The sequence below is a fragment of the Ahaetulla prasina genome, chromosome 15 (genome assembly GCF_028640845.1).
Source record: "Ahaetulla prasina isolate Xishuangbanna chromosome 15, ASM2864084v1, whole genome shotgun sequence".
In the NCBI taxonomy this organism is placed as follows: Eukaryota; Metazoa; Chordata; class Lepidosauria; order Squamata; family Colubridae; genus Ahaetulla; species Ahaetulla prasina.
Window position 1 is genome coordinate 17,176,206 of NC_080553.1, and position 27,760 is coordinate 17,203,965.

At 44.5% G+C, this 27,760-nt stretch overlaps 2 protein-coding genes across 5 annotated transcripts; both read left to right on the forward strand.

Annotated features, from left to right (window-relative positions):
* Nucleotides 1–56: 56 nt before the first annotated feature.
* On the forward strand, nt 57–16,380 carry P2RX7 (purinergic receptor P2X 7). 2 transcript variants are annotated; one of them, XM_058158194.1, is made up of 14 exons: nt 57–321; nt 1,528–1,653; nt 2,877–3,012; nt 3,609–3,680; nt 5,125–5,197; nt 5,304–5,400; nt 7,038–7,118; nt 7,583–7,712; nt 8,832–8,968; nt 9,192–9,285; nt 10,638–10,703; nt 11,812–11,928; nt 13,027–13,125; nt 14,171–16,380. In XM_058158194.1, exons 2-14 carry the CDS (start codon nt 1,529–1,531, stop codon nt 14,651–14,653), a joined length of 1,710 nt encoding a protein of 569 aa, XP_058014177.1. In that variant the 5' UTR covers nt 57–321; nt 1,528; the 3' UTR covers nt 14,654–16,380. The 2 variants fall into 2 exon arrangements, with proteins under 2 accessions (XP_058014177.1, XP_058014176.1); XM_058158193.1 differs by lacking the exon at nt 57–321 and having other exon boundaries at nt 1,481–1,653.
* Nucleotides 16,381–16,497: 117 nt separating this feature from the next.
* P2RX4 (purinergic receptor P2X 4) lies at nt 16,498–26,804 on the forward strand. 3 transcript variants are annotated; one of them, XM_058158199.1, is made up of 13 exons: nt 16,498–17,373; nt 17,558–17,709; nt 20,300–20,447; nt 21,067–21,138; nt 21,646–21,718; nt 22,017–22,122; nt 22,786–22,866; nt 23,139–23,280; nt 23,499–23,635; nt 24,756–24,849; nt 25,092–25,157; nt 25,265–25,360; nt 25,991–26,804. In XM_058158199.1, exons 1-13 carry the CDS (start codon nt 17,305–17,307, stop codon nt 26,051–26,053), a joined length of 1,299 nt encoding a protein of 432 aa, XP_058014182.1. In that variant the 5' UTR covers nt 16,498–17,304; the 3' UTR covers nt 26,054–26,804. The 3 variants fall into 3 exon arrangements, with proteins under 3 accessions (XP_058014182.1, XP_058014183.1, XP_058014184.1); XM_058158200.1 differs by having other exon boundaries at nt 25,994–26,804; XM_058158201.1 differs by lacking the exon at nt 16,498–17,373 and adding an exon at nt 19,241–19,351 and having other exon boundaries at nt 17,570–17,709.
* Nucleotides 26,805–27,760: the final 956 nt, after the last annotated feature.

Here is a 27,760-nt window from a genome sequence, read left to right on the forward strand (position 1 = left end):
CTTTCTTAAAAATGAAGAAGAAAAAGAGGATTCGGGAGGGGTGGAGGATGAATGAACTCGGCTTGCCCCCCACCTCCCGTCCTGGCACTCAGGGGGGTGGGGGTTTGGAGGACTACAACGCCCAGAATCCACGGCCCTTTGGAGGAAGGTTTGGGGAGTTGCACTGGGGTGCGTCGTCTCTGGAAGGGGCTGCAGCTCCCCAAGGAGGGGGATGACCGGATGCATTGAGTGTTTTGCAAAAAAAAGAAAAAGAAAAAAAGACTAAAGTGCTTGGATAACCCCAGGATGGGAGACCACGAGGAAATCCTGCAAAAGAGAAAGGTGAAGAACCGCCCTCCGGCTGCCCAGGAAACCGTCTGAAGCCATCTGGGTTTTTTTGCTCAGACAGAATGGAGGTGGTGGAGCAATGGGGCACAAGACCAGGGCTTTGGTTCCCGGAAGACCAATGAGCTAGGAATTGGGTTACGGGGGTGCAATTTGGGGGTTGAAACCAATTTATGAGCCCCTTTCATTAGGGAAAAACCTACTTTGCCCTCTTTCCCCCTTTCCCCTTGGAACCCTTTGCTAAAATTAGGATTAGGAAACCGCAGTGAAATTCATTAGGCTTTCCCAAATTGAATTGGGCAGAAACTATATATATATATTTTGCTCGGCATATTGGACTTCAGCTCCCAGAATTCCCCAGCCAGGTGTGGGAATTCTGGGAGTTGAAGTCCACAATTCTGACTGGGGAATTCTGGGAGGTGCACAATTCTGACTGGGGAATTCTGGGAGGTGCACAATTCTGACTGGGGAATTCTGGGAGTCGAAGTCCATAATTCTGACTGGGGAATTCTGGGAGTTGAAATCCACAATTCTGGCTGGAGAATTCTGGGAGTTCAGAAGTCTTATAAGTTGCCAGGCTTGGACACACTTGTTGTACGGCTATTTTTCTTACCAAGATGGGAAGGAAAACTCCTCTCCTTCCCTTGAACCCTGATCTGCACCAGGATATCCAGACAGGAATGAACAGCTCAAATCAAACGCTTGTAATGAATGAAATGCTTTTTAACATGTAAAAATGCTTCGAACGGCTCCCTCTTCTGACAACCCTGAATAAAAAGAGTGGGGTGTGTGGAGCCTGAGTCATTTTGGGAAAAGGAGTTCCTCTTAAGGAAAAATTTACAAATATATATATATATATATATAAATATATATATATATATATATATATATATATATATATATATGTATATATATATATATATATATATATATATATATATAAATATATATATATATATATATAAAAGTAATAAAAAATATTTTAAAAAATATTTAAAAAATATGCAAAAACATATGGATTACAAATCTTGATCAGGGCAAAGCAATAGAAGCAATCTACATAAATCAATCGGTCTTTAATTTTCTCCCCTGTCCCTTTAAGATTTGTGGGGTTGTGGTTTTTAATTATTCCGGGCTGCGGAACTGCACAGTTTCTTTGAAAGCGAGAAGAGAGTTATTATTATTTTTTCTTTTGCCTCCCAGCATGGCAGCTTGTTCCAGCTTGAGGAGCGTGTTCGAATACGAAACCAACAAAGTGGTGCGAATCTACAGCGTTTGGTACGGGAGCCTCAAGTGGATTATCCATTTCATGGTTTTCCTGTATGTTAGGTAAGCTGGAAAAGGGGAGATTTGGGTAAATCGGTGGGGAAGGGATGCATAACGGGGGTGGGGGGAGAGAATTGGGTTGCCGGTTATCCCCTTTCCAGATCAATATCTTAAATAACAACCACAGTAAGAGTCTGGCCTCAAAAAACAGACCGTAAGTGCTTTTTTGTTTTGATCGGAATTTTTCCCATCGACCAACTTCCTCTGATCCACCAGCGTTGAAGAGTTTTTAAGAGGTTGTGAATGCGGGATGGAGCAGACAGAATAACCAGGTTGGAAGGGACCTTGGAGGTCTTCTAGCCCAACCCCCTGCCCAAGCAGGAGAAGAGAGGCTTCCCCACTCCCCACACACACTTTGCTGCCCCAAATTAAATTATTTTAATGTTTGCATATTGTTTTTTTTATATGGCTGTAAACCGCCCTGAGTCCTTCGGGAGAAGAGCGGTTTAGAAATTTAAACAAATAAATTAAATAAATAAATAAATAATGTATAATAGAGAAAATTGGTGGGGAAAATCTTGTATATTCGTTTTTAGGGTATCCAGACTTTCTCACGTGACACGCTGCCCGTTGTGTGGTTGAACGTGGAAAGAATGGATTTTTCAAGTAGGGTCGTCCTTGAAGGAAGTCGATTTTCAAACCGGAGACATTTTTTTTTCACTTGTTGAGCAAAAGGGGGACGGAATGATCTGGAAATCTTTTGACGGGATCTCCCAGCTTTCGAGGGGAAGCTGTTTTCATCCAGCGATTAGAAGACAAGTGCAGCTTTGTGACTTTGGCGCGTGAACTTTCCACCCACACGGAATAAATATTCTGACGTAACCGGTCACTTTGAAAGACCCAGCGCCTGGCTTTCAGTCCAGTCCAAGGGAATAAATAACAATTCACACAAATCTAGGAATCTTCTACGTTAGCAAATAGAAGAGAGGATTTGTAGCTCAGGGTTGAACGGTGGGATCCTTGGAGCTCTCCGAGCTTGGTGGTTTTCTTGCAGACGTTTCCTGACCCAACTAGGGAACGTCATCCATGCTAGAAGGGAGTGGGGTTTTGTGAAAAGGAGGAGGAGGAAGAGGAGGAAGAGGACAATAACTGTGGGGTCCCTGGTGCTCTCTGAGCTTGCTTAAAACGTTTTGCTGAAGCGATGATCTGCTCCAACTTCTCCCCTCTGTGAAACGGGCACAGAACAAACCCTCCCGCTCAAACCGTTTTCCGCTGTGTTTCTCCAGCATCGTCCTGTTTGCCGATCGACGCTATCAGAAGAAAGATTCGGTCATCAGCTCGGTGCATGTGAAGGTGAAGGGGGTGTCCCAGACTGGCAAAAGGGTTTGGGATACAGCTGAATACAGCATCCCTGGAAAACAGGTGAGTCCTGTTTTCGGAAAGCCAAAGGAGGAAACGTTTCGGGAGAAGCAGTGAAAAGCTAAGGATTGAGCCTGAGAGATGCATTAGGAAAAAAAAGAGTCCCCTGCTACCATCACCGTCATCCCAAATTTCTTCTAGAATTCTTCTTTTCCCCTAAATTGTAGGGAGAAAAGGGACAACCCTCAACCCTTTTCATGATCTGGCGTTCTCATCGGTGGTGAAATCCATTTTCTTTTTACTTCCGGTTCTGTGGCCGTGGCTTGGTGGGCGTGGTGTGGCTTGGTGGACGTGGCAGGGGAAGGATACTGCAAAATCCCCATTCCCACCCAATTCCTGGGGGGAAGGATACTGCAAAATCTCCATTCCCACCCCTCTCTGGAACCATCCCGAGGTGGTTTTTGCTGGTTCTCCAAACTACTCAAAATTTCTGCTACCGGTTCGCCAGAATCTGCTGGATTTCACCCCTGATTTTTGTCCTCCTGGGCTTCTTTTTTTGAAGGACTCCACCAACGATCTTCACGTCGTTGCAGTAGATTTGTTTTTTCAGCAGACCGACCGAGTGATTCTGTTTTTCCCTTTCTCTTTCCTTCATTTAGGGTGTGAATTCCTTTTTTGTTCTGACTAATATCATCACGACCGAAAATCAGGTTCAAGGACTTTGCCCCGAGGTATCAGTACTTCATAACCTGTTCTGTTTTTATTTTTATTTTAAATTATATTAAGTTTACCAAGAGCTAAAATGCGAAAGAAAGAAAGAAAGAAAGAGGGAGGGAGGGAGGGAGGGAAGGAAGGAAGGAAGGAAGGAAGGAAGGAAGGAAGGAAGATAGTGGGAAAATGGGAGAGGAAGAAGTGTAATCTAGATCAGGGGTCTCCAACCTTGGCAACTTTAAGACTTGTGGACTCCAACTCCCAGAATTCTTCAGCCAGCTTTGCTCTATTCTTTGCCAGCTTTGCTGGCTGAGGAACTCTGGAAGTTGAAGTCCACAAGTCTTAAAGTTGCCAAGGTTGGAGACCCCTGATCTAGAGAGGGGGGGAAAGTAAGAAAATGTGACTCCTGAGTCCTTTTAGCTTAGATAGTAAAATGACATTACAAACGTAGCTTTTTACGAATGAAGGCCAATTCTTTTACTTTTAAGGCAAGCTTTGAACTTTTTAACTTTTACGTACTAATAGGTCCTGGCCCTTTCTATAGCAACAAACCCGTCCAATCGGCAAAACCCAAAGCCAATATTTCATACCTGACCCTTCATATTTAAGTGAAACAGGCGAAAGGTAGCGATTTATTTTTGGCCCACGTATTTATATGTAATTTAAAGTCATTTCTACGGGTACAGTTTATGGACTGGTTTGTGCGTCCCACTTCCCACTTCCCTGGTTTTTGAAGAGTAGGAAGCAGGTTGTAACTAGCCCAACGTTCTTGGCAAGATTTTTTATTTATTTTTTTGATTTATTCCCTTCCCATCAGCTAGAAAATTGGCAAGTAGGCTCCGGGCTGTGTGGATTTCTGTTTCTACCTGTTTACCAGTTGGCTGCGGAAAGTAAGGGTGTTGCAAGGGAATTTGACAGAAGACCAGCCTGTGATAAGCTACTCCAGAGGAGCTGGAGTCAAACTATATTCCAAAGCACCTGAGGGTAGAACAAGAAGCAACGGGTGGAAACTAATCAAGGAGAGAAGCAACTTAGAACTAAGGAGAAATTTCCTGACAGTTAGAACAATTAACCAGTGGAACAACTTGCCTGCAGAAGTTGTGAATGCTCAAACACTGGAAATTTTTAAGAAAATGTTGGATAATCATTTGTCTGAAATGGTGTAGGGTTTCCTGCCTGGGCAGGGGGTTGGACTAGAAGGCCTCCAAGGTCCCTCCCAACTCTGTTGTTGTTGTTGTTGTTGTTGTTGTTGTTGTTATTATTACTTAGCTGTACTGAAGGAAAAACCAGTGTCATGGAAAACAAAGAGATAATAGGAAAATATTATCCGGATGTTAGGAAGAGAGAGAGAGAGAGAGAGAGAGAGAGAGAGGCGGATAAGCTTAAAAACCTGAGGTTGTGATTTTGGAATGACTGAAATGGAATTTTGTGCTAGATGTGTTTTTTCTTGTTTTATGCTTTCAGTTTCCTCTTGCCAAAGCGGTGTGTACTACCGACAAAAGCTGCATGAAAGGCCGGGTGGATCCGCAGGGTAACGGTAAGCGAGATTCCTTTTTTCACCCTTGCTGTTGGAAATTCCTTTCCAGGTCAGGGTCCTTAATGAGATGGGTGTGTGTGTGTCTCTCTCTCTCTTCCCTCGGTAGGCATCCAGACGGGCAAGTGTGTGAAATATAACAGCACCGTCAACACGTGTGAAGTCTCCGCTTGGTGTCCTGTGGAGTCAGCCAAAACCCCCCCAACGTAGGTGCTTTTTTCTTAGCTGCTCTTGTATCCTGTTTTAGTCTGTTCTGCATTTTGATCCAAGGCGTCTCCTGCCTTGTTTAATTGCCTTAATGCAGGGGTGTCCGATTTTGGAAACGTCTTTTAAGACTTGTGGACTTCAACTCCCAGAGTTCCCCAGCCAGCCATGCTCTCTGGGAGTTGAAGTCCACAAGTCTTCAAAGTTCTGAGGGTTGAAGTCCATGAGGCTTAGGATACTGGGAGTTGAAGTCCACGAGTCTTAGGATTCTGGGAGTTGAAGTCCACAAGTCTTAGGATTCTGGGGGTTGAAGTCCACGAGGCTTAGAATTCTGGGAGTTGAAGTTCACAAGTCTTAGGATTCTGGGAGTTGAAGTCCACAAGTTTTAGGATTCTGGGGGTTGAAGTCCACGAGGCTTAGAATTCTGGGAGTTGAAGTTCACAAGTCTTAGGATTCTGGGGGTTGAAGTCCACAAGTTTTAGGATTCTGGGGGTTGAAGTCCACGAGGCTTAGAATTCTGGGAGTTGAAGTTCACAAGTCTTAGGATTCTGGGGGTTGAAGTCCACGAGGCTTAGAATTCTGGGACTTGAAGTTCACAAGTCTTAGGATTCTGGGAGTTGAAGTCCACAAGTTTTAGGATTCTGGGGGTTGAAGTCCACGAGTCTTAGGATTCTGGGAGTTGAAGTCCACAAGTCTTAGGATTCTGGGGGTTGAAGTCCACGAGGCTTAGAATTCTGGGAGTTGAAGTTCACAAGTCTTAGGATTCTGGGAGTTGAAGTCCACAAGTTTTAGGATTCTGGGGGTTGAAGTCCACGAGGCTTAGAATTCTGGGAGTTGAAGTTCACAAGTCTTAGGATTCTGGGAGTTGAAGTCCACAAGTTTTAGGATTCTGGGGGTTGAAGTCCACGAGGCTTAGAATTCTGGGAGTTGAAGTTCACAAGTCTTAGGATTCTGGGGGTTGAAGTCCACGAGGCTTAGAATTCTGGGAGTTGAAGTTCACAAGTCTTAGGATTCTGGGGGTTGAAGTCCACGAGGCTTAGAATTCTGGGAGTTGAAGTTCACAAGTCTTAGGATTCTGGGGGCTGAAGTCCACGAGGCTTAGAATTCTGGGACTTGAAGTTCACAAGTCTTAGGATTCTGGGGGCTGAAGTCCACAACGCTTAGAATTCTGGGACTTGAAGTTCACAAGTCTTAGGATTCTGGGGGTTGAAGTCCACGAGGCTTAGAATTCTGGGAGTTGAAGTTCACAAGTCTTAGGATTCTGGGGGTTGAAGTCCACGAGGCTTAGAATTCTGGGACTTGAAGTTCACAAGTCTTAGGATTCTGGGAGTTGAAGTCCACGAGGCTTAGAATTCTGGGAGTTGAAGTCCACAAGTCTTCAAAGTTCTCAAGGTTTTGAACAGCCGTGCCTTAATAGCTTCCTGTCAAAATAACCACAGGGCATTTTTGAGGGCCATCCTTGAATACTGTTCAGAGAAACCAACTGGTGCAAACCGCAGCGGGTCTCTGCCATGCCTTTTGCAGACTCCAACGCCCAGCCTCTTGAACGGACTCCCCAGCTAAAATGATTAAATTACCTAGGGGGTGATTATGGCTATTTAATAAGTGAGAACTGACTTGGATCTTTCCATCCTTCCAGGCCAGCCATCCTGGACAGTGCTGAGAATTTCACCGTGCTTATAAAAAACAACATCCACTTTCCAAAATTTGATTATACAACGTAAGTGGGTTCCGGGCTTAGAATGGCTGTATTTAAAGGGAGGGTCCCTCCTTCCTGTTCTCTTTCTGGGAAATTGATCCCTGATGAGGATCGTTTGCTAAGATGTGGTGCAAAATCCGTGTTTGCAGGGGTGGGCTTGCAACAAAACAGAAATAAGTGTTTTTGTTAAATTCCTGAAAGAGGATCTCTGCTTGGTCTTCCGAGATCCTGCGCTTTATTAAAAAAAAGCATTTGTGTGGGCTAGGCTGATCAAACTGCTCCTCTTCTGAATAATACAACAGAATAACAGAGTTGGAAGGGACCTTGGAGGTCTTCTAGTCCAACCCGCTTCTCAAGCGGAAGAACCTCTACTATTTTGGACAAAGGACTGTCCAATCTTTTCTTACAAACGTCCGGCGTTAGAGCCCCCCGCAAACTTCTGAAGACAAGTCCTTTCACTGATAGATTGTTCTCGTTTCCTGCAGAAGAAATATCCCACCGGAATTTAATGTTTCCTGTATATACAGCAAGCACAAAGCCTCGCTTTGCCCCATTTTTCGTCTGGGGGATATTCTTCAAGAGGCAGGAGAGAAGTTTTCAGAGGTGGCCGTTCAGGTAGGTGACACTTTGAAAGTGGCCAGGGGACTTGTTGATTGATTGATTGATTTGATTTGATTTGAATGCTGCTGTTAGTTGGAAGGAGTTAATAAGGACAAAAGTCGAATTCAATTGCGAAAAGGAGAATTTAAACCAGCGGTCACCAACTGGTGGTCCATGAAAAAATTCTGGTGGTCCACAGAAAAATTATTTGCATTTTTTTATATTGCACTAAATCAGGGGTCCTGAACCTACGGCCCCTGGGACAGATACGTGCAATGAACGTTTGTGTTGCTGCAGAGAGTCTCCCCCTTCGGGGTCCTTTTGTATAGGTCGGAGGGGGGGCAGAAATTCTGACGTGGGGTCTCCTGGTATGAGGCTTTGGGCGAAGGCTGGAGGGAAGCGCCATTAGGGGCGAAGAGCAGGAGGGCCTCGTTCCAGTGGGACTGCATCATGGCCTGGAACTGGCTGACCATCTCAGCCAACTGAGCCTCCAGGTGCCTGTACCTGGTCTTGCACTCCCACAGGTCTTCCCTATGCTTGGAAAGCCTATGCTCCTAGTCCTCAGTGAGGTTCTTCTGCTGAGCCTCCTTCTCGCCCAGATCCAATTTAAACTGAGCTGTTTTGCCAACTCTTTCTCACGGTGGCTGCTTAGCTCCAACAACTGCTTCCTGTTGGGGCCCTAAGGAGCTCAGGCGGGCAGGTGAGGAGGGGCTGGGAGGGGAGTAGAGGCTGGCGAGGTGCCCCTCAACATGAGTGACATTGAGTTGACCATGCCCACTCAGTCACATGATCACCTAGCCACGCCCACCCAGCCGTTCATTAAGCAGGTCATATTAGTGGTCCACGGGATTTAAAATTATGAATTTAGTGGTCCCTGAGGTCCGAAAGGTTGGGGACCCCTGATTTAAGCCAAATTTAAAGTTTTCTTTCCTTTTTTTTGGGGGGGGGAAAGAAATTGACAAAAGAGAACGTTGCAACGCTGCTGCAACAGCTCCTTCTACAAATGCAATTTGTTCATCTGCAGAAAGCCTGTAATATGGGGGAAAATAAGGAATGCTTGCTAAAAGTTTTCTCTCTCTCTCTCTCTCTCTCTGTCTCTCAATCCATCTTGCAAATCTACTTCTCTGATGCCAGGGGGGCATCATTGGCATTGAAATTAACTGGGATTGCGACCTAGACAAATGGGCGCACCGTTGCAGGCCCAACTACGGTTTCCGGCGCCTGGATGACAAACGAACCAATGAAGCCTTGTACCCTGGCTACAACTTCAGGTAGTGGCTATTCAAGTACTTGTCATTTTGAGGGATATCGCAGATCAGGAGGGAGGATCTGTTTTATTTTTCCACGTGATGATCTTAATAACAGAGTCGGAAGGACCTTGGAGGTCTTCTAGTCCCACCCCCTGCTCAAGCAGGAAAGCCCATAGCATTTCAGCCCAATGGATGTCCAGTCTCTTTTTAAAAACCTCTAGTGATCTAGAACCTCTCGTTCTAGATTTGCCAGGTATTACAAGCAGCCGGGTGGAAGAGAGGAAAGGACCCTGATCAAAGCTTATGGCATCCGTTTCGACATCCTCATCTTTGGGACGGTAAACGCCATCTGGCTTTCTTCTCTACGTCTTCATTTTCAATGAGAAAACCCCACATAGTTCCAATGAAAAATACCCTTCCCCTCCCCCCCATGGGCAATTCCATTCCGGGTGGGTTTGCAAGTCAGTGGTTGATGCGGAGATCCCAATTGGGGTGTGTCTCTAGCAGCCCACCTGGAGAATTTAAATCTTCTTAAAGTCTTGATCCTGAATATTTCCTGCTTCCCTCTCCTTGCTGTTCGGATGGGAAGGAAAACTGACATTGGTGGGATGATGTAGTGGAATGTAGCCTGGATTCCCAGGAAGGGAGGGAGGGGCTGTGTTCCAGAGGACCAAGTGACAACGAAGATTACTGTATTTTTCCGTCTATAAGATGTCCCCATGTACAGGATGCCCCTGTCAGGGTTCCGACAGATGCCCTAACTAAATCATGAGCCTCGAGCCAAGCGTCAAAAGAAATCCAGTTATTTATTAAGAGCTTCATGTCAGCACGTTCCAAGTGAAGCCAACTCGGACCCCACGTAATTTACGCCCCAATCATGGCCCTGTTTCCCCCCTCCCCCCAGGGTGTGTCATCAATCACATTCTCCAACGGAGCAATTTTGTGGGTTGTAGAAATCACTCCCCTCCAGCCACTGTGGGTAACCCTGGGAGACAGCCTTGAGAAAAATATGTCTGGAATGTGCTTTTGTATTTGGCTGCCGTACTGCTTCCTCGGTTTCCCATCCCCCTTGCCTAAGCCAGGGATGCTTTGCAAGTTGACAGCCCCCATGTTTCATCTAGTTTCTTGTAGTAAGCACACTATAAGCCATCACTGTGCAGAAGCCATCCTATAAGGGAGTGAGTAACACAAGAACAGGAAAGGCATCACAGGAACAATAGAGATGAAATCTAGAGTGGGAGTGGGATACAGGAAACAACTACAATAGAGAGGGACGATAAAGAGCTGCATATAAGATAGAGGCTCGTTCGGCAAGTTTGGCCTCCTGTGTATAAGACGCCCTTCCATTTTCAAGTAAATATTTTTAAGTAAAAGTAGCGTCTTCTACACGGAAAAATATGATAGATAGTTCGGTTGGAAGGAAGAATTAAGAAGACGGCTCTTCCTTATAAGTTCTCAGAGTAGATCTTTCATGATGCAAACAGTCCGCGTTTAGTCTGGCAAGATTTCTGTCTATAGGGGAGACAGAAGAAAGGAACTGCTCAGAAGTAACTCCACATGTCTTGGTTCTTGTTGTAAATAGAGGACCACCTGTATTCCCATGAAGGCAAGCCAAAAGGTCTCAGCGGTTTTCCCTAATGTGGCACCCTTCTGACATGATGGTCCTCTCTTTTGCTCTTGTTTTCCAAAGGCTGGGAGGTTTGACTGGTTTGAGATGGTGGTGTACATTGGATCAGTGCTCTCCTACTTCGGCCTGGTAAGATACTTTTCTACTTCAGAGTCTCGGGGGCGAATTCAGAGATAGGATAGGATAGGATAGGATAGGATAGGATAGGATAGGATAGGATAGGATAGGATAGGACAGGACAGGACAGGACAGGACAGGACAGGACAGGACAGGACAGGACAGAGTAGAGTAGAGTAGAGTAGAGTAGAGTAGAGTAGAGTAGAGTAGAGTAGAGTAGAGTAGAGTAGAATAGAATAGAATAGAATAGAATAGAATAGAATAGAATAGAATAGAATAGAATAGAAGTTATGGAATAGACTAGAGACTAGACTAGACTAGACTAGACTAGACTAGACTAGACTAGACTTGACTTGACTTGACTTGACTTGACTTGACTTGACTTGACTTGAATTCTTTATTGGCCAAGTGTGATTGGACACACAAGGAATTTGTCTTGGTGCATATGCTCTCAATGTAAATAAAAGAAAAGATACGTTCATCAAGAATTCTAAGGTACAACACTATGATTGTCGTAGGGTACAAATAAGCAATTAAATCATATTAGGAATATGAGGAGGAGAAGGAGGAGGAATAGAATAGAACAGAATAGAATAGAATAGAATAGAATTTTTTATTGGCCAAGTGTGATTGGACACACAAGGAATTTGTCTTTGGTGCATATGCTCTCAGTGTACATAAAAGAAAAGATACCTTCATTAAGAATCATAAGGCACAACACTTAATGATAGTCATAGGGTACAAATAAGTAATCAGGAAACTATCAATATAAATCGTAAGGATACAAGCAACAAAGTTACAGTCATAAGTGGAAAGAGATGGGTGATGGGAATGATGAGAAGATTAATAGCAGTGCAGATTTAGTAATGTCTGCCACGGTTGAATCTTGTGTTGGGTTTTAAGGATTTGGGGGGGGGGGAGTCTTTGTGCTAGTATTTGGATGCCCACCTCAGTCCGTCTCGAAACATAGCTTTGGATGCTTTTGTCGAACACCTTGGCGGTCATGCTTTCGTGCGGTTCTAATTCCCGGTTTCCAAATTCCCCAAATCGTTCTATGAACGTATTCTACGTTTAGAAGGAACGGCCTGTATGATCCTTTCCCCCGTGTTTGCCTTTACAGGCTCAGGTAGCTGTGGATTGTCTGCTCACTTCATCTACGTGCTGCTGCTGCAAACCTGATCCGGTGAAGGAGTATTATTACAACAAAAAGTGCCAGGAAGTGCTGGGACCAAGATGTGTAAGACTTATAACTAAATTGTGACATATGTTGTCATCCCTTACGGACATCTCAGTGCAGAAAAAGGTTCCTGCTTAGCATCGGGAGGGGATCTCAACTCTTCCCTTACAAAATGAACAGACCATGTTATGGTTTTAATATCCTGTGGGGAACCATCCACGGTGGCCTATAAACCTACTAGAGGTGGACGATCCCATTAATGGATTCAAGGCAACATGGGCAGTGATGGATAAATGCTTGTTACCTCACTACTGATATGCAGCACCAATGTAGCTCAGGGTTGAACTGTGGGGTCCTTGGTCCTCTCTGAGCTTGGTGGTTTTCTCGTAGACTTCTCATGATCCAACCAGATGACATCATCAGTGCTAGAAGAGGTGGGGGGGTTGCAGGGAGGAGGAGGAGGAGGACTGTGCGGTCCTTGGTGCTCTCTGAGCTTCGTGGTTTTCTTGCAGACATTTCATAACCCAACTAGGCAACATCATCAAGTGCTGGGATGGAATGATACGATACGCATGCAGATACGATACACGATATATGCAGAATATCCTTTCCCCCTTCCTCTGTTCTTTCCACCCTGAGAAATAGTTTTCTTCCATTGGTGCAAGGTGGAATCTTGAGCTGTTAATCTGTCAGCCTTCCAGAACGACCCAACTCCAATTAAAAAACTCCCGAGACAAGCTTCATCCCAAAACCTTTCATTTATTGGAATAAGTATATCGGCACATCTGGGGAAAACCCGAATCGGAGAGTTCTGGGTTTTCCCTCAATAAATCAAAACCACAAATCCAGCCCCTGCACCCATCAGTCCATCCCGTGGCCCAATCACCATCCGTCCCAACTTGAGGCCCCGCTACAATCACTCCTCCTCCAGAGGCAGGAACGCCCTAACCTTGACCGAAAAGAAAGAATGCTATTATGTCTTAACTCAAATCGCTCTACCAAATCCCTCCACTCCTACTTTCCCAGGCGCAAGAAGGTGGCAGCGTGGGGGGTTAAAATGACTTCCAAAGCTGACATAATCATTACGGAACATCACACCTATCCAGTAAAATACTAAAACTTAATTCCTTTGGTTTTCTTTGGCTGGAATCCGGACAGACTTTGTTTTACGTAACTTTTGTTGATGAGCCTGGCATTCTAATGATCGACCGATTGTCAGAGACCAGTCTGCAGGCCATCGAGGGCGGGATTATTGAGGTGAGTTTGGAATCTTCTTTTATTGGGATGTGCACAGGTATCGGCTGGGCTACCTGCCTAGAGATTTTGTGAATAGATTAAATGCACCCCAAGGCTCGAAAGTCACAGTTTAATAACACCCTAAAAGCTGGGATTGTCTTGGTTGTTGTTTCTCTTCTCCAGTGGCCACTCTTCACGTTTTCAACCAGCTACTATGTTGTTCCAAGCTTGATGTTGCAGATAAATCTTAATTTAAAGGAACCCATTTCAACCATGTTTTATAAAGAGTTGGCTTGTGGCAACCCATTAGGCTCGAGATGAATCTGTGTTTAGATGACACCCAGTTGGGGCTACGCTACAACCTACAAGGCTCCGCCTGGCTCATGCTGATGACGGTAAACCGAGCATCAGTCACTTAGAAAAGTACTTCATGTACTTTTGGCCTTCCTGCAACTCCAAAGATCTTTCCAAATTTGAAAAGGCAGGGTTGAAACAGTCTTGTGTTGCATAGAAGGATTTTGTTCTTAAATGGTACGTGATCACACTTCCAAGTGTCGCTTCTTCTTTGTCGTTTAACGACCCCATAATCCCTTGCGGGGTGGAGTCGGGGCAACTGAATGGAGCTGAGTGTTTACTGGCCGGATGCCCTTCCTGTCACCAATGCAGAGTTTGCAGCAGATATACTCTCCTTGTGCCCCCGCAAGGGATTATGAGGGTCATTAAACGAGAAAGAAGAAATATCTGCCTCTACCTAGGATCGAACTCACAGCCTCCTGATTGTGAGGCAAGAGCTGTATCTCTAGGCCAGGGGTCTCCAACCTTGTCAACTTTAAGACTTGTGGACTTCAACTCCCAGAATCCCTCAGCCAGCAAAGCTCAGAATCCCTCAGCCAGCAAAGCAAAGCTGGCTGAGGAATTCTGGGAGTTGAAGTCCACAAGTCTTAAAGTTGACAAGGTTGGAGACCCCTGCTCTAGGCCACTGCACCACATTTCCCTTCCTTTCCAAGTGTTTCCCTTTGGAGAAAAACCATCGCCCACCAACCAATATGATGTTCTTAACCGACAGAAGTGCCAAGGGGATTTTACGCAGTCTTCCCAACTTCCATATCGGGACCGGACCATCTCCCTGCAAAACTCTGAAGAGCTGCAGCTCCTCCAGAACCGAAGGGAGGGTCCTTGCTTCCGGGAACGTCCTTCTTGGTGCTGCTGTGGACAGTGCCGGCCAGCAGACCCTTTTTGGGAACGGCTCTGCTGCCGAAAAACAGACGGGGCCTGCATCGCCGATTCATCTTTGTTTGAGCAGCTGGTCCTGTCCCGATCCATGCTGGAGTTCGTTCTGCTCTACAAGGATCCCTTATTGGATCTGAAGGGTGCCGGGGTCGACAACAAGATCTTTCGGCACTGCGCTTACGAGCGGTATATTCACTGGCGCTTTGGCGAGGGCGACCTAAGTGCCCGGGCTGTGATCCCCAATTGTTGCAGATGGAGAATCAGAAATACCTTTCCAAGCGAGAATGGGGAATACAGCGGTTTTGGGAAGAAGAAGTAACCGTTGGTTGCACCTCTCTTTGATATGGCCTTAAGGGTGGATCCGTACATGTGCCAATTAAATGTATTTTTTGGAGTATAAGACACACCCTTTCCCCCACCTAAAAGTGGGTGAAAATTTAGGTACGTCGTATAGACAGAATATGAGCATTTTTGACCTCCCGAACCCTCCGTGCGTCATGTTTTCACCCTTCCTGGCCCCCAGAAGCACTCTGCAGGCCAAAAATGGGTGCGTTTTTGGCGAAAACGGGCCGTTTGGAGCACTGCAGAGTGCTTCTGGGGGCCTGGGAGGCCAAAAAATGCAACATGTGAAGGGCTTGGGAGCCTAAAAATGGGCCCCTTTTTGGCAAAAACGGGCTGTGCAGAGCACTGCGGAATGCTTCTGGGGGCCTGGGAGGGCGAAAACGTGACTCACAGAGGCCAAAAAACTATTCTATTCTTGTTTTCCTCCTGTAAGTTTAGGTGTGTCTTATAGTCCGAAAAATACAGTAATCAGTTTTGCCTCTTGCTTTTCAGAAATTGCCGTTTGTGGCTCTGCCATCACCTTGGCTCTTTAACTAGATGGTGTTTAGACTATTGGTTAAGGTCAGAGGGGAACAGAGTTTCGAACCCAGCTTAGCCATGAAAATCACCGGAAGGCTTCGTGTCTCCTTTCCCCTGCTCAGCCTTGCCTACCTCACTGGGATATCAGGAGAGAGAGCCAGGATTGGAAAAATCATGGCAAAGGGCTCAGATTTCTCAAGTTTAAGCAGCCAAACTACGGAACAAGCCTGTTGTTTTCCCCCCAAAAACACAGCAGTGGTTTACCTGTGCAAAAGGACTCCTTTGCTAATCCAGATCGTTTTGGTCGGCTGATCCCAACACAAAGCCGCTTTTGTTTAAAAACCTCCCTTTTTAATTTTTTTTAAAAAGAGCCCTTTATTTTGTTTTCAAGCCGCTTGCACTTTTCTTTTTCCTCTATCTCAGCTGCCTTTTCTTACTTTCTTTTCCCGTAACTCATTTCTCAGGAAATGGAGAAAAATACCTTTCTTTTTCAAGATTGGTATCTTCCCATTTTAAATATCCTTCAAAGCCTGGATATTTTCCATGCAAAATGCCCCTAACCCTCACACACACACAGTTCAGCTTCAACATCTCCATTTAGAAGGGAGGGAGATGACGAAAAGAACCGTGCAGAACTGTTCTTAGCACACAGAATATGGCTGGGAGATGCTTTTCTGCTGTCTAGAAATTTTATGAATTGCAGGGATGCCACAGGTGATAAATCTCCGGCTGGGATAGCATAAGACAACTTTTCCATTCAATTTCATTGCTTAATAAGACTTTGGTACCTGAAAGGTCTACACAAAGAGAGATTTGGCCCCAGGTATTTTTTCGCAAATTGCTGTGCTGTGCTTTTTTTAAAAAAATCATTTGATGGCCTGTTCCAAAGGAAAACCCTCTTCTAGTTCACAGGCACCTAGCAAGTTATTTCAAGTGGGTTTTTTTTCTTTATCAGAAGCAATGAAGCAAACAACATTTAAATGACTTTTCTGCGCTCATCCACTTAATTGTTGCAAAATGGAATCTATTTCTTAGCACACAAAAAAATTGCAATTAATTTTCTTTTAATCTCATGTTGTGGTAAAGATTATATACGGTTGCAGAGTTTGTACATTTTTTATACGATATGCTCATGTGAATTGTCTGTGCGTTGTACAGACGGAAATTAAATTTATAAGAATAAAAGGCTGTGTGTGTGCTTAATTTCAACTTTGACAAGAAATTGTAAAGCATGATGGAAAAGGTCTGGTAAAAAAACAACCAAGGAAGATTAACTACTTTGTAGTTGTGAACCAGCAATTCCAGTTGGCAATTTCATGAGGGTATTTAGACTTAATTATAAAAAAGCCAACTAAAGGCTTGGCAACTAGTCCAGTTCTGTTTTTGCTGTCGGAGAAGGACCTATTGGGTCTACAGGTAGGTTTATCTGGGATCTGAATCGCTCTCTTGGTCCATTGATTCCGACTTAAAATAAGCAGCAAGAGTCATGCTGAACCACCAAGCAAGCGTGCATTAAGAATTCAGGCTGAATAATTATTTCACAATTAGCACATGCATAAAATTTGCAGCCTCATTAAGCGGCTTGATTTATGTGGCAGCCCGATTAAATTCCACCTTAGCCACCTTGTGTGATATCTCAACGTTATTTAATGAACTGGTGAGCCAGAGCGAACGGTTTGGAAGTTACCCAGGGAAGATCTGAGCTCAGAGACCCCGGCTGTGTAAATGGGGTGACAACTTTATTTTGGCAGGGCTTCTGTGCCCCTAACAAACACTCTGCGTGCAGTGCAAGATATTGCTTCACCTCCAGGAAATGGAACCACTTTTTTAATCTCTACAGTGGTTTCCGCTAAAAGTAATTCCTCTTTAAAAAAACGAGGCAGAGCGGGATGCCTTCACGGCTGCCTACAGCAGGGGTCTCCAACCTTGGGAACTTTAAGCCTGGAGGACAGCAAAGCTGGCTGGGGAATTCTGGGAGTTGAAGTCCGCCAGGCTTAAAGTTCCCAAGGTTGGAACTTCAGCATCCTTTAACCCTCTACTGAAGGGGGGACTTCAGTTCCCATCATCCTTCCCGTGGTCAGATCGCATTGCACTTCTTCACCTTCGGAGATGCTACGCGATGTTTGCGCAGAGACGCTTCGGGGATCCGTGTGGCTTTCCACCGCGTCCGCTTCGCAGGCAAGGATGGTCGGCGGGTGGGGAGCCCCTGGTCCCCCTTGCAGCCAATCGGAGAGCAGGGACACGCCTCGGCCGCATGTCGCAAGCCCTTCCCGGCTGGAGGCGGCCCGGCGTTTCTTGCAACATGCGGCGGGCGGCTCCGGGTTGCTGACCCCGCGTCTCTCCCGTCGCTTCTTCCGAGCAGATGGCAGCCATGGACAACTCCGGGAAGCGCTGCGGGGCGCTTTACAACTTCCTCTTCGAGTACGACACCCCGAGGATCGTGTCCATCAAGAGCCGCAAAGTGGGGGTCATGAACCGGCTGGTCCAGCTGGCTATTTTGGCCTACGTCATCGGGTAAGGAAGGCGCGAGTCTCTCTCTTTTTAGCGCGATTCTTAGGAACTAGCACCTTAACTAGTTCGGAAGTACTTCGCAAGTTTCAAACGGGCGTAGAGGGCGACGCCCTATTCCCGGGCTGGGATTCCCTCATTAAAAACCCCTCCAGAAATGAGTTTTGCACAGCCGGGGGGATGGTTGAACGGCTGCCTGGGTCCGGTTTGATTCCCACAGCAGAGACTGGGGCAACCGATCTCCTCCCCAGATTTGATTTGGCAAAACTTGAGCCAAACTCTTCCCCGCAACGCCTGGACTTATCTCCAGTCTCTGCCGCTTTATCGGCAATTTGGCTTCTAGTCTTTTTCCTCTAACGCCAAACTATGTTGACGTAGGGAAAACTCATATTTCTTACTCCTGGTTTGCCCCAAGAAGAAACACGCCAGCCTTCGTGTCCTTCCCTTCCTTTGGGACTTGCCTTCAGCTATTACTCAAAACGAAAGTAATTGAAGGGAGGCTTTGTCTTCTAGGCTTGATTTATTGCAAGTTTGTTCCTCAAAAGCTTTAGATACTCAACAATACCTAAAATGTTGGCAGGATTCAGCTCTCACTCCCAGGGAGGGTCGGATTCACACAAGCTGCTTGGCTCAGTGGATCTACCTCTCAGGAAGGCAGCAGTAGCAGCAAGAGGGGGGTGGTCGTTGCAGCACCCCCTCCCCAGAGAGGCTGGCAGGTTCCTTGGCTGAGCAGGTTGGCCTTCCTCATCCTCTTCTTCCTCCAACTTCCTTTGTCCCCCATATCCTCAAGCCCAACTGGGTCTTGAGGTGCCTCATTAAGGCAGAGGACAGCTTATTTGGCCATTCTGGCCTTAATGGACCTCCAGCTCTTTGGCCACTCCAAGCCCCACCCCCTTCAGTCTGGATCAGGGGTCTTCAACCTTGGCAACTTTCAGACTTGTGGACTTCAACCCCCAGAATTCCTCAGCCAGAAAAGCTTAGTCCACAAATCTGAAAGTTGCCAAGGTTGGAGACCACTGGTCTGGATGATGTCAGTCAGCTCGGTGGGGAGTGACTTAAGAGTGCTTCAGGCTGCTTCTTCTGGCCCTTCTAGCCTTTTCAGTCTCCAGCCCAGATGCTTCTGGAGTGGCATAGAGTCAGCTCCATGGCCCCTCAAAGCTGCTGCTCTGGATTCTTTGGTCCTCCAGCTCTTTGGCTCCTTCTGATCTCTTCAAGACTTCAGCCTGGAGGGACTTCAGCTCAGTGGCTCAGCAAGGAGTGACTTTGGACAGGATTCAGCTCTTTTGCCCCTTCAGGGCTGCTCTTCTTGCTCTGGCCTCTCCTCTTCAGTTCTCTGAGAAATGCCCTCGCCTGCTGCCCCTTTTATAGCCGTTTTTTCCCGCCAAAACAGCCGATTGGTTGCCCAGTTTGGGGGGCTCCACTGTTTCATTGGCTGTTCCCCCAGCCACACGGCCTCAGTTTTCTCAGATGGCCTCCCATTGGCTGGAAATGGCAGCATCTTGAACTGCATCGGGTTTTTTTATGTTTTTTTCCTCAGTTCAGTGTTGATGCCTTCCTGACTGAAAATCTTTTCCCAGCTGACTGGGCTTCTGACAAGACCCTGGAGTGAAAGCACCTGGCTGCAAATGTCTATAAATGTCACAGAAAAGTAAAAGCACCACAAAATTTTTCAGTAACAAATTGATATTTAACTTCTGAGGACATCATCCCGTATTTTAAGAGGTTCCTAAGGGGGTGGGGGCTGCATAAGGGCATGAACGTGCCGATTGTCCCTGACACATTTTAGGGGTTTTTTTTCATTTTGTTTGTTCAAATTTGTAATTTTTGTTTGGCGAATAAATAAAATAAAATAAAATGTTTCTCCTCATCATAGATTCAGCAAGTCCACTCTCCCAGGCTAGCTTATCCTCCCTTAAATGAAAAATACACAATATTGTCATTAAAATAGATGGCGAGATAAACTACACAGAGACAAGATCAGCCCTATCTATCTATCTATCTATCTATCTATCTATCTATCTATCTATCTATCTATCTATCTATCTCTATATCTCTTTATCACTATATCTATCATCTATACCTACCTACCTACCTACCTACCTACCTACCTATGTGTATCATCTATCTTATCTATGTCTGTCTATGTTGGTCTTTCTATTATCTATGTCTGTCTGTGTTAGTCTATCATCTCTCATCTATATGTCTTATCTGTCTATGTTGGTCTATCTATCATCTATATCTATCTCTATCTCTAACTATCATCTATCTCTTTATCACTATATCATCTATCTATCTATCTATCTCTATCATCTATCTCTTTATCACTATATCATCTCTCTCTCTCTCTCTCTATATATATATATATATATATATATCATCTATCTCTTTATCACTATATCATCTATCTATCTCTATCATCTATCTCTTTATCACTATATCATCTATGTCTATCTATCTATCTATCTATCTTATCTAAGAACTTAAGCACTAAGAAATTAAAGAAAAATATACAAGCTCAGACACACAAACAATATGTAAACCCATTTTCTTTCTCTCTGAGGCAGCCATATTGAGAAATTTTTCTTCTTCCTTGCAGTTGGGTCTTTGTGTGGGAAAAAGGCTACCAAGACACCGACTCGGTGGTGAGTTCGGTAACCACCAAGGTGAAAGGCGTCACCATGACCAACACCTCCGACTTGGGACCCCGGGTTTGGGATGTGGCGGATTACGTGATCCCATCTCAGGTGAGCCCATGTGAGACCAATCTTGTGGTTTTGGCAGCTTTAGAGGGATTCCTTCCCTTAACCTCTACTAACAGAGTACAACAGATCTCTTGGTTTGCAACCTCTAGTTCCTGTTGTGAGCATCTTTGGATAATGATGTTTAGGTTCTATGAGAAACCACCGATGTTTTTAGCTAACGTGGTAGCAACGCTGCATGAAATACGAGATGAGTGGAGAAATTTTTGTCCATCTGTCTCCAAACTGTCTCTGCAACCTCATAGTTGCATTCGCTCCAAAATTCCTTATCTACCAGTTCCATATTTTTCTCCCTATAACATGAAACTCATCCTGCACTTAACCCCAGGATAAATATCTTTAAATTAATCTTTCACTTCTCATGGAAACGGATTGGTCCTATCTAAACGGTGACACTTTCCAGCAGCTGGAAAAACGCAGACTTGTTAAGTAACGAGCGGTGAAATGTTTTTCTCGTAGTCTGCAAAGACGCATCTTTAATCCAAGGGACGCTTCGTTCCAAAAGGAAGTCAGTCTTGATGTTGCATTTTCAGGCTTCAAATCCAGATCAAACGTCTTCACCATTTTAGCTCGTTTCCCCATCCTGCTTCTTTCCTCTCTTTAGGCTGAGAACTCGGTTTTCATCATGACAAATATGATCGTCACGTTGAACCAGACCCAGGGGCTTTGTCCAGAGGTAGGCTGAGGCAGCGGTGGCTTACCATCAGATTTTTGTGTAGCTTTTCTCTGAGAAACAAAAAAAATTGGGAGCCGAGTTCGGAAAGGGTCAGGAGATATTACCTGGTCTACATCCCAGCTTTTATTTTTTGCCTTGCATGTCCTGGGAGCAAAGTATAGGATAAATGGATAATTGCACAATTTCTATGAGTTGCAGAATGTCTAAGTTACACCATCAAGCGATCAAAATGTGGGCGCTTGGCATTCAGCATTGACTTAACAACGGCAATGTTTTGCTTAAGAACCGTGACCAAAAAAAAAAAAAAGGCTTGCAAGGTTGGGTGCAACTTGGCAACTGCCTTCCTTAGAAATGGAAATTCTATTCCCCATTGTGGTCGTATGTCAAGGACACCCCATATTTCCAAGGGACTGGTAGCCAAAGTCGGCAATGCATTCAAAGAGATCTTTGAACTGCAGAACAGATAAGAGATTCTTTCTTTATCTCTTCGCTGCTCTTCCTATCCAGCTCCCAGATAAGACCACCACGTGCACGTCGGATGGAGACTGCCAAAAAGGCTATGTCAGCACCCACAGCAGTGGTAGGAGTCATGCTTTTCATCTTGAGAGGGTCTCCCCTTCCCTTTGAAAGCCTCTTTAGATAGGAGGCGACCACTTTTCCAGCAGAAAATGTACGATGTTGCTGTAAAACGTGAAACAGAACTGAACAGAAGATACTGTTCAGAGTTTGGCCTGGCTAACATCTTACATGGGGTGGTGCATTTAATGGCTCGGCATGGGGTGAAGCTTAAGGCTCCCCCCCTTCTACTTCACATTTGCTGTCTTGAGATGATCCCAGCTTCCTTCCAACTTTATGATATCCATTCTGTATCCCTTCAGGTATTCAGACCGGAAAATGCATAGTGTACAACCATACAGATCCCCCCATTAAGACGTGCGAGGTTTTTGCTTGGTGTCCAGTGGAGAATGATGAAAACTTACCCAAGTAAGTGAAGGGAGGAGGAGGAGGAGGAAGAGGAGGAGGAGGAGGAGGAGGAGGAGGAGGAGGAGGAGGAGGAGGAGGAGGAGGAGGAGGAAGGCAGTGGCAGGATGTGGAAGGCAACCCTTTCTAGAAACAGCACCTTGCTGAATTATTTGATGACGCCAGCTCCTTGTCTTCACAATATGTCTGGAATTAAAATCCTGGCTTACGTTTGTATTCACTCGGGTTCCAGCAGGAAAACAAAACCAACTGTCCAAATACAGAGTCTCAAAGGTGCTTTTTCAAAAGGTACCTGGATTGTGGCTTTTTTCCCCTTGAGGAAAACTTTTTGTCTTTTGAAAAAGCACCTTTGAGACAACCGTGACCTAGTTGACTGAGAATCTTCATAGACATTTGTCCAGATAGTGCTATTTTCCAAGATTGTGGTTTCTTCGGAGAAACTGAACTAAAACAGACCTTGGTTTAGCGTTTATCAAACCCTGCCCTCACATCTCATTGGGTCTCGAAGTCCTTTTTGAAAGGGTAGCGATGCTAAGTTTGAAATCGAGGTGTTTTATGGTGAAGGGCAAGAATTAAAACTTTGGCTGTAAGAAACTGGATCTTTTCACAAATGCTTCTTTTTTTTCCTTTCTTTCGTCTCCCTCTCTTTCGCTCAATCACTGCCAGGCCAGCTTTCTTGAGGAATGCTGAGGAATTTACCCTTCTTGTGAAGAACAATATTTGGTATCCAAAGTTCAACTTTACGAAGTATGTGTATTTTTCTTTAAAAAATCTCTTTTGGTTGGAGGGGGGGGCTAGGAGGAGAAATTTGGGGGGAGTTAGATGGGTTATGCAAAATGGCTCCGTAAAACACTGGCGCTATTTTGATGAAAAGACAGTTGAAGCAGTGAGAAAACACAACATATACATAGTGATGTATATTAGTGAGCAACGTTACGACAGACCTACTTGGGGGTTACTTAGCACCTGAACATGGGCTCCGTCGAGGTGCATAAACCCAGAAACCTTTTCTCTTCTAGGAGAAACATTCTTCCCACCATCAATCACACCTACCTCAAGAACTGTAAATACAACACCAAAACTGATCCATTTTGCCCGATTTTTCGCCTCGGGGACATAGTTGAAGCCGCTGGCCAGAACTTCCAAGAGATGGCCATTGAGGTAGGTCCAAAAACACGCTGGGCCAGGCAAGGAGGAGCCATTTCATTTGATTTGGGTTTTCCTTACTCCTGCCAAAGGCGGCAATTAACAGCTATTGTAGAGTTGACCCCCCAAAATCCATTGAAATTTGGAGCCATCAGCTCCAGCGAAAGCTAAGACAGGTGTTGGTCAAGGATGGTAGTAGCCTTTGCGCCTGTTTGCTCCATGTCCTTTTGCAGGGTGGCGTGATGGGCCTGCAGATCCGATGGGACTGCAACTTGGACAACTCGGCTTCCCGTTGCGTGCCGAAGTATTCCTTTCGGCGAATTGACAACAAGGATTCTGCCCATTCCGTTTCCCCAGGATACAACTTCAGGTAAGGCCGTTTGAGCAGCCAAAGCTGGAAGTTGGTGGTGGGACATCTCGCCTGGAACTGGGCGACTCGATGACTCCGGAGGCTGATTTCGTTTCTGCACCAAACGCAGATGCTTTTATCTCTGGAGAATTTGAGATCTGACATGGTGACTTTTACCGTTTTATGCCAAAACAGTATTTTGTTTTGTGTTTTTTAATTTTATGATTTCTCCTTGGTGATTCTTACTGCTTCATGCTAAAGTTGGTGAAGGAGCTGCTGCTAGATAATGTGTAAAATATATTTCCAAGTTTGTTTTAACTGGGAGAAGCTACTTGAAGTGGTATTTTGATTTTGTATGATCGTAGCAGGCAACCCTGCCTTCCATGGAGGACCTGTATATTGCACGAGTCAAAAAGAGGGCTGGGAAAATATTTACAGACCCCTCGCATCCTGGACATAAACTGTTTCAACTCCTACCCTCAAAACGATGTACAGAGTACTGCACACCACAACAACTAGACACAAGGACAGTTTTTTCTCGAAGGCCATCACTCTGCTAAACAAATAACACTGTCAGACTATTTACTGAATCTGCACTACTATTAATCTTCTCATCGTTCCCATCACCAATCTCTTTCCACTTATGACTGTAACTTTGTTGCTGGCAATCCTTATGATTTATATTGATATTGTTTCCTGATTGCTTATTTGTACCCTATGACTATCAGTAAGTGTTGTACCTTATGATTCTTGATGAACGTATCTTTTCTTTTATGTACACCGAGAGCGTATGCACCAAGACAAATTCCTTGTGTGTCCAATCACACTTGGCCAATAAAAATTCTATTCTATTCTATTCTATTCTATTCTGTTCTGTTCTTTTATTCTATTCTATTCTATTCTATTCTATTCTATTCTATTCTATTCTATTTTCGACTAAACTTTTACTGAGAAGGATAATATTTTGTAATAACTATGAAGTTCTTGGGGATATACATGAATGGCCCATCAATCTTGGAAAGGTAGTGAGACTTAAAATATTTGGTTTTTTTTGGGGGGGGAGTGTATTTCTAGCCTAGAAATGTTACTCTAATGGTGTCATCATCATTGGATTGAATTTTACTTATTTTCTCCGGTTTAGGTTTGCAAAATACTACCGGACCTCTCCCAGCAATGAGTATCGGACACTCATCAAGGCTTATGGCATACGCTTTGACATCATGGTATTTGGCACGGTAAGTTTTTGGGAAATTGTACGTTTTGTAACTTATCTGTACTCTTGGAAAGCAGTTTCAGTTCAGAAATGTTGCTCTAAGCCATTAATCATGACGCATAAACCGCCACCAATAAGAGTCACACATGACAACGTCAGATCACAGCTTTAGTTCATTGTGCGAGTCGAAAACAATATAGATAATCTCTGCAGTGTCCTTAAGGAGATATAATAGAATAGTTTGCTTCTATTCATATGTCTTAGGCTGGGAAGTTTGATATCATCCCTACTATGATCAATATTGGATCTGCCTTGGCCCTGTTTGGTGTGGTAAGAAACTTTATTTTTTTTTTCTCCTCCCCGAGCAATTTTTTAAAAAGTTCCTGAACTTTGGAAGATTTCATTTCTTAAAATAAATTCCTTGAAATTTCACCTAGGCCACTGTCCTCTGTGATATAATTGTCCTGTATTTTATGAAGAAAAGATACTACTACAGAGAGAAGAAATACAAATACGTGGAAGATTACGAACTGGTAAGCTTGCCGCTTCCCATCTGTTTTTATACGGTTTGCGCTTTGTTCCCAAACCACTAAATTAAAAACGACATTCCCCTTAATGTTTTAGCTTTGGCCTTCAGAAGTAGAGAAAGTTAACGGCAAACTTGGTAGTGGAATTGCTTGTGGACTCTCCAGATTGCCCAAGGATTATAATTTGTGTGTGTGTGAGAGAGAGAAAGAATGAATGTTGAATGAATTCAGGTATCTTGTTATACAAAGAAACTAAAATTATTTTCTCTGAATGCATGATTCATTTTTTATCAATCTGTCAACTTGGGAGGAAAATGTCCGTCTTAATTTCAGGAGTGTTCAACTTTGGCAACTCGTGGACTTCAACTCCCAGAATTCCCCAGCCAGATATGCTTTGCTTTGCTTTGCTGGCTGGTGGGGAATTCTGGGAGTTGAAATCCATGAGTCTTAAAATTACCAAGGTTAGACATCCATGGTCTAATGCAGGGGTCTCCAACCGTGGCAATTTGAAGACTTGTGGACTCCAACTCCCAGAATTCCTCTGAGAGTTGAAGTCCACAAGTCTTCAAATTGCCATGGTTGGAGACCCCTGATCTAATGTGTTTCTCCCATCCTGAGCGTTGGCTTTATTTTTAGCAGGGAGCCCATTCATCGTATGGATCCCAGACAGAAGTTCAAGACTGCGCCACAATGCGATGATTCTCCACAAACGGGTCCTGCTCATTTCACCCAGCCGAGGAGCAGATCTGTGATCCTTCTGTCCCTCCTGGCCTCTGTCCGGCTTTGCTTCTGTTGGCGGCCTCCTGGATCAACCTCGGAGATTCTCCCGAGGAATTAGCAACGTTCTCCTGAAAACCTTCAACGCTTTTTGGGTGCCGGGTCTGCCAAGCTTTGTGTAGTCCGAGATAATTTTGAAGCGGATCTTCTAACGTGCCTTTCCTACCGCCCAATTCATGGACAGATGGGGGGCAGGCAGAGGTGGCGGGACCAAAAAACGTCTTTGATATTTCTAGAACGGCCCAATTTGTGATGTGCTTCCCTTTGTTACATATCGTAACCCTCTTCGTTTGGAATGGGTGGAAAGATATAACTTGTTAACTTGTCTTCCATGGTCATCCTTTTTTTTGAAAAAAACAAAGAGCCACTTGGTGCAATTTGCAGTCTCTGTTTTTGAAATTAAGCGGATCTTTGGAATTCCCTCCCGACTGTAATTCCAATCTGGGAAATCCCCAGGATAGGAAATAAATGCGACATGCCGGCGTGTCAGCCTCTCCCTCTCCAGCTTCTACTACTGAATTGCTACTGCCCGGTTTATATCCACAGAAATTTAATATATAAATGAAAAGATAATGGCACTTTACCATTTTTTTTAGGAGACAGATGTAAGGCGGTATCGATGAGAATAATCTTCTTTGCCAAGAGAAAATAATAAAGGCACTGGGAAATATGATTTCTATTGCTTTTTTCTTCTTCTTGGTGTTAGTGAATGGTTGAGTTTGAAAATACAGTATCAACAAAATATCCCCATAGTCAGAGGGGAGGGGGAGGGAGGGAAGGAGAAGGAAGGAAGGAGAGACAGAAAGAAAGAAAAAAGGAAGAAAGAAAGAGGGGAGAAAGAAACAAAAAGGAAGGAAGGAAAGGAAGGAAGGAAGGAAGGAAGAAAGAAAGAAAGAAAGAAAGAGAGAGAGAGAAAGAAAGAAAGAAAGAAAGAAAGAAAGAAAGAGAAAGAAAGAAAGAAAGAAAGAAAGAAAAAAAGAAAGAAAGAAAAAAAGAAAAAAAGAATAAGAATATAAGTAATGATCCGGGAAGGCTGTTGAACGTGGGACTAACCCAGTGGTGGGATTCAAGTAATTTAACAATGATTTCTTCCAACAAACAATCGGTTCTTCCGAAGTAGTGCGAACTGTCTGAATCCCACCACTGGGCTAACCTCTGAGCAAATTTACGCAGATCTACAATTTCAGATTAGAGTTCTAGGCCTCTTTTGAATTCTCTTACTTTTTTTTAGCCTGAATACATAAAGCAGTCCCCCAAAAAAGTCTTTTAAATCAGTATTTTAACAGAAGGGTTAAATGCGTTGTGGTTAGATACCTCATAAAAGTGGTATGCATAGTAGGAAGCTAAGAGGGCTGGAACGTAGTGCAAACTTGAGGCATTCATTGCTGATACAAAAATTAGCAATTGTCGGGGACTCTTCAGCAGCGAAAGGTAGCTGGCATTATAAAAAGACGCTCTGAAAGACTTAACATTCCCGATTCTTAAAGTAGCATCATCACAAACGGCTATATACACGCGCTGCAAGCACAAAAAACCAAATTATTCCATTCATCATCCTGTTGTGTCTCGTCCGATCTCACCACAGCCGGGGCCTTCTTATCTGCTTCCGAACACAGAGGAATGTCCTAG